General features: G+C 38.7%; 1 protein-coding gene across 6 annotated transcripts in view; it reads right to left on the bottom strand.

Moving 5' to 3' along the window:
* Window positions 1-765: 765 nt before the first annotated feature.
* GSPT1 (G1 to S phase transition 1) overlaps window positions 766-10,579 on the bottom strand; it is a 48,872-nt gene continuing 39,058 nt past the window's right edge. For 3 of the 6 annotated variants that reach the window (XM_025371167.1, XM_025371162.1, XM_025371163.1), the window contains exons 12-15: window positions 10,288-10,461; window positions 8,661-8,750; window positions 8,336-8,504; window positions 766-5,813 (exon numbers count right to left, since the gene is read on the bottom strand). In XM_025371167.1, coding sequence (XP_025226952.1) covers window positions 5,761-5,813; window positions 8,336-8,504; window positions 8,661-8,750; window positions 10,288-10,461 — 486 coding nt within the window. In that variant the 3' untranslated portion in view covers window positions 766-5,760. The remainder of the gene's footprint in view (window positions 5,814-8,335; window positions 8,505-8,660; window positions 8,751-10,287; window positions 10,462-10,579) is intronic. The other 3 variants (XM_025371165.1, XM_025371164.1, XM_025371166.1) reach the window with 1 other exon arrangement.

Raw genomic sequence — 10,579 nt, 5'->3', positions numbered from 1 at the left:
CATGCCTCCACGCCCAGCTAATTTTTGTATTTTTTAGTAGAGATGGGTTTTCACCACGTTTGCCAGGCTGGTCTGGAATTGCAGACCTCTTAAGTGATTTGCCCTTCTCGGCCTCCCAAAGTGCTGGGATTACAGGCATGAGCCACTGTGCCTGGCCTGAACCCCTACTTTAATAGCAAGCTTGGTCCCAAGTTTTAAGCTATGATTGGTTTAATGCCAGATACCTAGAGGCTGACTGCCAAAACCTCAAAGTGATTCACCTAAAGACAGTTCAAACAGGACCTTAGTGAGTACACAGGAATGAACTGCTGTCATTCAAGTAGCCACTGTATATATTACCTTTATCATTAATTTCTTCTTGCCCTTGCACATTGAATAAAATGGGCAAGCACTATTTGGTCTCTTCATCTTTATTAAAAATCCCCAATGTAGAGGTTCATAGTTCTGACAATTGACGTTTCCCCCAACTCTGCTATTCACATAAAACCACATACTGTGATCTAGTTATTATTCACCATCTCTAACTTCCTATAGGGTTATTTTTTGTTTCCTAAGGTTGTTGTATACATTATACAAAAGACTTGCATACCATATGCAAGCAGATGACGTTTGTGAATCCCTTATGTGACAGAGCTTATTAGATCCATCCAACAAACCTGTTGGTAGATGGTTCCAATAGCTGATACAAAAATAAAAGGATTGTACAGAAAAGGGCATGGATGGCTTTTGCTTGTTACAACACAGGTAATTACGAATGACAAATCCTTCAAAAGGGAAGATGACAACTTTTATTGTTATTACAAAAGCAAATTTAACTTGTCATTTGAATAATTGCAAGAGCAGACTAAGGGCTTAATCCTCACACAGGCACCAAGTCAGGCACAGTAGGTAGCTACAAATCATAAGAAAAAAATTTCTGTCCTACCTAGAGCACTCTTCCATGCTTTGGAATTAGGCTAAAAAACTCGCAAACCTGATCAGCTCCCTTTAATCCTTTTTTTTTTTTTTTTTTTTAAAGAGATCTAGGTATTAACCTACTGTCTAGCGAAAACTAGTCACTTAGTCACTAAGTCCTGGCCTGAGATACCCACATTTCCTTTAGAACAAACAGAACTAACAGGTGTGTACATTTCTGAGAGCCCGATGTGTGAGTCCTTAAAATGTAGACCTTGCAGGAGGCTCAGACCTCAGTTTCACCTAACGCATGTGGAAGAAATGGAGGTGAGAATAGTCACCTGAAGAGTGCAAGCGCTCCAGCTCCAACACACTCTTCCCCAGGCAGCAGGAAAAGGAGGTAGCAAGGACTTGGGCTGACATCTGAAGCACTAAGCTAATGTGCCTGGTAGAGGGGAGCCTCAGGAAGCACAAAATGTCGTTCCACCTGTGCTGTCCACAAACCTGAGGTTTCCACATCGTTTTAAAGGGCACAGTGGCAAATGTGACAAGGCAGAAAACAATAACCATTTCAAGGATCACTTAAGGAATCCTGGTGTTTTCTGCCTAATCAGACGTAGTGCCAATCTGCTTTTCCCTTATATTGGAGAACATAAAGGTTTTAATCTCCACTCCCACACCTTCAGGCCCTTGTAATAATCCTTAGTAAACAACTCAGCTAGCATTATTGTTTCAAGGAAGCATAGGATTAGAGGTATGTGAGAAGTGTATTTATTGAAGGGAAGGGAAGACTCAGTAAGTTCTAGGATATTAAAGTCAAGAATATCCTAGAGCCAAAAACCACCAAAAGTTGAACCAAATCTACCTGAACTGAATTCTGACAGTAAACTGGGTCAAATGGAATCCACATTATTACTACTAGAAAATAAAAACACTTCCTATTCCATTTACTATGAAACCTAATCTAACCACAACTGACTGCTATAAATGTAAACCTAGTTAAGTCTTTTGTGCTATGTGATTACACTTAACAAGTTGCTGCCATGGCGAGATCTCTAAAGAAAGAAACAAGATCAAGAATGTATAGATGGCATCTGCTAGAATCACTGAAAAAGTTAGCTGGAAGAAATAAAGCCTATTATTTGGAGACAGATAATTGTCCCCTAAAACCACTGGTTGCTCTCTCTACCTTACGTATGTCTGTGAGAGGATTAATGGCACAGTTTGTTGTGATAAGGTAGGCCAACAATGAATATAACATTTAAACCATCCTAAAATCAGAGCTATAGTGCTATAACCAGATTGTTCACAAAGGGTTTTAAAGTTGAAAGTTGCCTGATGGTAAGAGCTGTAATAAAACTGCATGTTTTCCCCTTGACTACCTTAAATCCCTACCCAAAGCAATTAAGCTATCATCCATGAAGTAGCGGTCCATGAGGAAGTCCATGCCAGTAAGGAAAGGTGCTAGAGTGCTGTTATGTATAATAGTCATCAAAGATCACGGAGTAATTACAGTCGTTACTAGTGTTCCTGAAGATCGCCAAGGGAGTTTAGCTGATTTTTTTCCAGAGTTCATCTTGGGATAAGTTTTTGACCATAGGTTCAACTTTTTTCTTGGGTTGCAAAACTGCATCTGGCTGCAAGTCTGACCCAAAATATTCGCAGCACATCAGCTGAGAGGATGCCGGCAACTGTTGAACTACATCACAGTTCAAAGTCCCATATTGTGAGAGCAGTACTTGTAGTTTATGTAACCAGCAAATGTGAGTTACCTCTTGTTACAGTGAACAACCTGCACTGTTAGAGTTTAGGAACTTTTGACATTCAGTTATCACATATTTCAAAGATTTTCAACTCAAAACAAAACAAAAAAAAAATACATGGGCTTAATTATTCAGTAACACTTTACTATTTGTCACTTAATCTCAAGACAATACACACTCAGTCCAACTCTTTTGGTTTGATTTTACATAGATTTTCACTTACTTTTGCAAAGTAAAAACAAGAAATGAGTGCTGTATTTCCCCCCTCCCACAGTAAGAAACAAGGGTTTAAAATGGCAATTACTTAGATGTTTATTTCAACATTTCTTAAATTCACTTTATTAATTTAAAAAACTAATTAAATAATCTAGCATGAAAGTTATATAAAGAACATCATTAATGTGAAAAGATGCAAGAAAAAAATCATTCTAGTAGAACAACGTTAAAGATAGAGAACAAATGCTTAGGTGATACCCTAAATATGCAGCCAACTACCCTATTTTTGCACTGTCGACCATCTAAACACGTTTGCATTTGCAGAAGACAGAATGACAGCACAGGAATTTGTATTGCTCTATAAAGGTCCAACGTCTCCACATAATGCCAAGTTCACCTTAGACATTTTAACTTCCTTATCCAAATGAATAGCCCGTGTAAGCAGGATTTGAAAATGCATCAACTTTAAAAAGATGAGAACAATTTTCAAAGCCCATAGAACTTATGTTGCTGGTTAATTTTAGCATTGAAATTTCTTTTGAATAATCTAATCTTGCAAATATGCAAGAATCCAGTGGAATTTTTACAGTTACATTTGTATTTGTATGACCTGTTACTTTTTAGAGGTAGGCCTTTCACAGTTGATATCCAAGTTACTTAAGAGTCTTGGCAACATGCACATAATATTCTAACAGTGCAAATGTTTTAGTAGCAAACATAACTTATTTTTTAAAAATGTGTTCAATTTAGAAAGGGAACTCTTATCTCTGGAAATGATTTCAGTGGCTCTTGAACTTTTAAATATTCATTAAAATTCAAGCAATTATTAGTATTTGTTTTTATTAACATGGAATTACAAAAAGAACTATTATGTTTTGATTAAAGCTCCTATATTTTCCAGAAAAATAAAAGCCCAGATATTTGCAGACATAATAAAATTTATTTAAATTTCATGCAATTTAATAGCCATAATTATAGTTTCAAGAATCTGTAGAACAATAACTTTGCTCTGTCCATAAGATGTAGCCTCATTCATGAAATGAATGGGAATTTCACAGTTAAGAAAACACTAGGCCAAGCACAGCGCCTCACGCCTGTAATCCTAGCACTTTTGAGAGGCTGAAGCGAGTGGATCACTTGAGGTCAGGAGTTTGAGAGCAGCCTGGCCAATATGGTGAAACCTCGTCTCTACTAAAACTACAAAAATTAACTGGGCCTGGTGGTGGGCTCCTGTAATCCCAGTTACTCAAGAGGCTGAGGCAGGAAATTGAATCCGGGAGGTGGAGGCTGCAGTGAGCCGAGATCGAGCCACTGCACTCCATTCCTAGGTGACAGAGTAAGCCTCTGTCTCAAAACAGAACAAAACACCCAATAGATTAAGTTTTATGTTCTGTGACTGGAAATACAGTCTGTCCAGGCTTTTCTTTTCTGAGGAGCAAAATTACAGGGAAGGGACTTGTCATTAAATATACAGTTACAAAGTACCTTATTTAGACAAAAATCACAATCTAAAAGAGGCTCTCTTTGATAAATGGCAACACTCAACATCAAGGGGGCTTCAGATAAACCTACAAATTGCCTCCATTCCTCATTTTTCTCATGAAAAATTTCAGAGTCATGATAATTATAGCACAAAGTCATTCAATCTAAAACCACCATAGTGCTGCACTGTGGTTCATCAAAAACATGGTGAGCAAATTTCAGCTTTACACTTAAGAAAACTCAGTGCATTTCAAATTGAGATAAAACTTACACTGTGCTTGATTCTACTTATCGATGATAATTTTAGTCTGTGCAGATTCTGATGACTCGAAATATGTTTATTTAGTTGCTGGGTTGAGATTTAGCTTTAACCAGCAAGGATCATCCAAACTTCAAAGTTATTGGTAAAAAGAGTAAACTGGGTAACTTGTAGAAGTGGCACTTGCAACTGATACGGTTTTCATACTAGAAGCATGCAGCTCTTATAAATACTAAAAGAGGAATTTTTGCCAGGTCTCAAACATGCTTTATTTGTTGTAAATTCCACTAATTTAACGAGTTAATGGAATTTTCTCTCGGGGTACAATTTCATTACGCTTTACTTACAAAAACTACAGTATGCTGTTCATTTTAAAACAACTTACTGTGTTTAAGAAATCATGTTACAATATAATTGGAAAAAAAAATAAATAAATAACTGAAAGACCTAGTAAAGCAGTGTCACATTTGGATAAAGGGATTTAACTGCATGTATGCATTAACAATCAAAAGAAGGGGTCAAACTAATCCTTTCCTTTAATACAAACTTGAACACTGTGAATGCCTCATTTATAGTGGGTCGGGAAAGAGTTTATAAAAGTCCAAGTAATAAAATGTATTCAATTACTTGGGAAAGTTAAAAAGCTAATGCAACAGTGTTACATCCAGATAAAAAACATTATTCAAAAGCAATTCAAATACCGAAAAGGATTTCAAATTGAATATTTTATTAACATGGTAGTTGCCTTTGTAACATGTGCACACACACTCGCACACTCAGAATGATCTGCCTGGGGAAAAAATACTAAATATGCCTAAGGGGAAAATGAAAAATAAAAAAATTCCTGTAGGTTTTCATTATTGTAGGCAATTATGTCCACATCACTTACAAAGCTATTGCCAAATCTGTCCAAGGAAGCAGAGTTTGAAGAGGGGGCTAGGGATGGGAATCTTGGGAAAAATTCAACAGTGGCATAGCAGAGCTCTCAATATGAGAAAGCTGACATAATGTGGACTTTTGCTGTGAATTTCCTCTTTGCAAAATATGGGGACAGGTTTATGGGCAGAAAATAAGAGAAGGCGGTGTGAAGTAGGCTTTTGCAGTCAATTTTCCTCACAGTATTGTGCAGGGTCATCAAGAAAATGCTTAGTCTTTCTCTGGAACCAGTTTCAGAACTTTTCCAATTGCAATGGTCTTACCTAGAAATGAAAATTTTAAAAAATCTTTCACTAGTTAACAGCAAGTCTATATAAGATACTAAAACTTATTATTTTAAATCACAAAAATATTTTTTACAATGTAAGTTACTAATTAACTAGCTTTACTGCCAAACCCATGATAATTCTATTTAGGTAGTCTTAATAAGTGGGTCTTATTTGGGGGAGCTGGTAAAGAGATGGTTCCCTGTATCAAAAACCTATCTCCCCCCGCCCCCCACCAAGCAATTCTCCTGCTTCATCCTCCCGAGTAGCTGGGATTACAGGTGACCGCCACTACACCCAGCTAATTTTTGTATTTTTAGTAGAGACGGAGTTTCACCACGTTGGCCTGGCTGGTCTCCAACTCCTGACCTCAGGTGATCCACCCGCCTCAGCCTCCCAAAGTGCTGAGATTACAGGCATGAGCCACTGAGTAAAGACAGAGTCTTACTCTGTCCACCCAGGCTGGAGTGCAGTGGCGTGACTTCGGCTGACTGCAACCTCCTCCTTCCAGGTTCAAGCAATTCTCCTGCCTCAGCCTCCCGAGTAGCTGATTATAGGTGCCTGCCACCATGCCCAGCTGATTTTTGTATTTTTAGTAGAGGAAGGGTTTCACCATGTTGGCCAGGCTGGTCTTGAACTCTTGGCCTCAGGTGATCTGCCTGCCTTGGCCTCCCAAAGTGCTGGGATTACAGGCGTGAGGCACCACACTGGGCCAAAAACCTCTGGATTAAAAAAAAAGCGGGGGCGGGGGGAATATCTGTATTTGTGGAATATCCACACAATGGAATACTATTCAGCAATAAAAAGGAATTAACAACATGTTACATGGTTGAACTTCAAAATCATACTAAGTAAAATAAACTAGACAAAGGACCACATACTTTATAATTCTATTTATGGAGTGTCTATAAAAGACAAATTGAAAAGTGGTTGCCTAGGGGTGGAGGTGGGAATAAGGGGTGATTATGAACAAGTATAAGGTTTCTTTTTAGGTGTTCCAAATGTTCTAACATTAGTATATGGTAATAGTTGTACAATTCTGGAAACTTACTAAAATTCATTGAATTATATATTTAAAACAGGTCAGTTTCATATTATGAAAATTGTATCTCAATAAAGCTGCTAAAAAAATCCCAAAAGCTATCCTTAAGTAACTGAAAAGACACAGCAATCGCCACTGACTACAATGCAGTGAACACATCCTTCTGGTGGTACTCCTGTGGACTGAAAGGAATACAAAACCCACTGGGTCTTGTGGAAAACCTAAAAGCCAAGTTATCTTTTTTTTTTTTTTAACCCAAGTTATCTTTTAGGGAAAAATAATTCTAGGGTTAAGAATTCCTGCTACATTAATTGCTTTTCTTCTGTCTTCCTGATTTTATCAGGTTCTGAGTGGTAAACTAAAACTATCATTTTGTTATATTAATAAGATAAACACAATAACCAGTTTTACTATCAACCAGAAGAGTTCTGGGCCTTTAAAGTAAAATAAACATTGTCTTTATACAATTTTGTCCAGTGTAAGGTTCAGGAACTGTATTCATCACCAGGGCTTAGCACAGTTCCTAAGACTTTGTAGATACAAAGTAGTTTTTGCTAAATGGAATTGGAATGAACATGTGAAATGACTATTCTGTATTGTAATGGAACTATAATGTTTTATGTAAAGTCTTCTATAGTCTTAAAATGGTTATCTAAGTTAGAAATATTAACAGCCGGGACAGGCTTGGCGGCTCACGTCTGTAATCCCAGCACTTTGGGAGGCCAAGGTGGGTGGATCACGAGGTCAGGAGATCAAGACCATCCTGGCTAACACGGTGAAACCCTGTCTCTACTTAAAATACAAAAAAGTAGCCGGGCATGGTGGCGGCGCCTGTAGCCACAGCTACTCGGGAGGCGAGGCAGGAGAATGGCGTGAACCTGGGAGGTGGAGCTTGCAATGCCAAGATTGTGCCACTGTACTCCAGCCTGGGTGACAGAGCAAGACTCCATCTCAAAAAAAGGAAAGGAAAAGGAATATTAACAGACCATAAGGAAACGTTTCATAACATTTTGTTTTTATGCCAAAGAAGTTCATGACCCCAAGATGGGAATATTAGTTGTTCTGCGTCACCGAGAGGTAGGCAGAAATGGATGCACACAAAAGGTCACAAACATTAGACCTCTGAAAAATTAGGTGTAAAAAAAATCATTCTCTATATCCCTTTTAATCTCCAGACATATTACAAAGGATTACATCATAGAAATGTCTTAGTAAACAAAACAGCCCTCCAAATCCACTACTCACAAAACATCAAAATTAAGATGTTTTACGTAGAACATTACTAGATTTGGCATTACTGCTAAAACACGTGGTCAATTCTGTTCAATACATTCAACTCAAAACATTCATATGAATACAGAATGTGAATCGAAGTTTTCTGTGAACCCACTGCAATGTGTACTGTACTGAGATGATGAAGATGACCAAAGCTAGGTATCCTGGATATACTACTAGACATCAGTTTAAAAACTCTTACCCTCATCTCTTAAGGTAAAACGACCCATCTGAGGGAAGTCTTTAAAGGTCTCCAGGCAGATGGTTCCTGCTGTCCTTAAGCGAGCAATGCATACTTGATCTTGTTTCACAAAACGGGGTCGGGTCTTACTTTTTTCTCCTGATTTTTTGTCTACCAAGCAGATTAAGGCCTAACCAAGAAAAGAGTATGAGAAAATCAGAATAATGCCAAATGAAATAATCTTTAAGAACAGGTATAGAAATAAAACTGCATCACTGTTGCTGATTAGAAATTATGAAGATAAAATGGTATTAAAACCGAAATAAACCAATTATCTTAAACTCACTGTTATTTCGACTTCCTCAATACAGGTATGAATATGCAGCACCGCATTATAGCCTGGGCAGATGATGGATTTGTGCTCTATAATCACTATCTGTCAAACAAACAAACACACACATTCTTATCTTTATCCTTAGGGTAAAAAAGAATTCAGTGTTCTTAAGCGCCATATAAATCCCAAGAATTAGTGTTACCATCTCAGTAGGACACCAACTTTTTTTTTTTTTTTTTTTTTTTTTGAGACGGAGTCTCACTGTGTCTCCCAGGCTGGAGTGCAGTGGCGCGATCTCGGCTCACTGCAAGCTCCGCCCCCCGGGTTCACGCCATTCTCCCGCCTCAGCCTCCCGAGTAGCTGGGACTACAGGCGCCCGCCACCTCGCCCGGCTAGTTTTTTTGTATTTTTTAGTAGAGACGGGGTTTCACCGTATTAGCCAGGATAGTCTCCATCTCCTGACCTCGTGATCCGCCCGTCTCGGCCTCCCAAAGTGCTGGGATTACAGGCTTGAGCCACCGTGCCCGGCCTAAAAGTGATTTTTGTATTAGAGGTGATAGGTTTGTCTTACTAATTTTGTTCACAGGATGGGGTCAGGCTGCTTGACCTCAAAGCATGAATTTCAATATCCTGTCCTCTATTAATGTTCTTGGTGAGTCCCTGGTCAACTTTCAAAACACAGCAGGCTGGCTGGGCACAGTGGCTCACGCCTGTAATCTCAGCACTTTGGGAGGCCGAGGCGTGGTGGGCAGGGGGAACACTTGAGGCCAGGAGTTCGAGACCAGCCTGGACAACATGGTGAAACCCCGTCTCTACTAAAAATACAAAACAATCAGCTAGGCCTGGTGGTGGGCGCCTATAATTCCAGCTACTCAGGAGGCTGAGGCAGGACAATCACTTGAATCCCGGAGGTGGAAGTTGCAGTGAGCCGAGATCGTGCCACTGCACTCCAGCCTGGGTGACAGAGCAAAACTCCATCTCCAAACAAAATAAAAGACAGCAGGCCAACTTTCTTCTTTGGGAAGCCTTTCCTCATATTCCCCAAGGAATTAAGCTAATCTTTACCGCTCAGAAGCTACCTAGATGTAAACTTATCCAGCTTTATCCATTTCTCAATATCCAAGGTCCAGTAAAGTAAACAACTTTACATCTGGCATCAAAATCTAACTTGATTAGTTGTCATACCTTAGAACAGAACTTTAAAAAATTCTGTTAACCACACCAGTCACTTACTCTGTCATTCTCCTAGGGAGGTTACCTTGTTAATAACAGGGAAACTTGTGTAATTTCTTGTCTGGAAAGCCATGTGCTGTGAATGAGCACATAAACCATGACTTCCACAGTAACAGTGCTCCGGTAAATATTAGATACTCTAAAATGTATCATCAGGAGATCAAACATAAAAAGGAACTTACAAAGAATACTCCTTATGCAGTAAGCACTTGTACCAGCTTGAAGATCTTGTATGAGGTGCCTATTGTGGTTATGATATATAAGTGGCTTATAATATTTCCATTCCCCTTCTATACACTAAGATGGGTTAACTGGCATGTCACCAATAATCAGGACAAAAGGCACTGATATTCCAATTTCATTTAGACATTAAAACCCACTATTACAACGACAATAATTTGTTTACCTGGGCATCAAATGTGCGTCCAGAATGACAAAGATTATTAGGATCACAAAGTATAAATCCGGGAAGAATCTCCTCTTCTTCAATTCCTTTCAGTCTGATTTTGAGGTTTTCACCTGGGGCTACAGTATCCGTTTCTACATCATCGGAAAGTATTCCAAGAACTTCCACGTTGTGCTTTAAAATAAAACAAGACTGGAGGTTTTCTGACACATTGACTGCATTATGGGACATAAAATGATCTGAATGTCTGCTCAATAAAGAGTTTCAAGATTTGACTGTAAACACTTACTAT

The sequence above is a fragment of the Theropithecus gelada genome, chromosome 20, assembly GCF_003255815.1.
Source record: "Theropithecus gelada isolate Dixy chromosome 20, Tgel_1.0, whole genome shotgun sequence".
Taxonomy (NCBI): domain Eukaryota; kingdom Metazoa; phylum Chordata; class Mammalia; order Primates; family Cercopithecidae; genus Theropithecus; species Theropithecus gelada.
The sequence above is the reverse complement of the archived record's forward strand: the minus strand, read 5'-3'. Positions and strand labels throughout refer to the sequence as shown.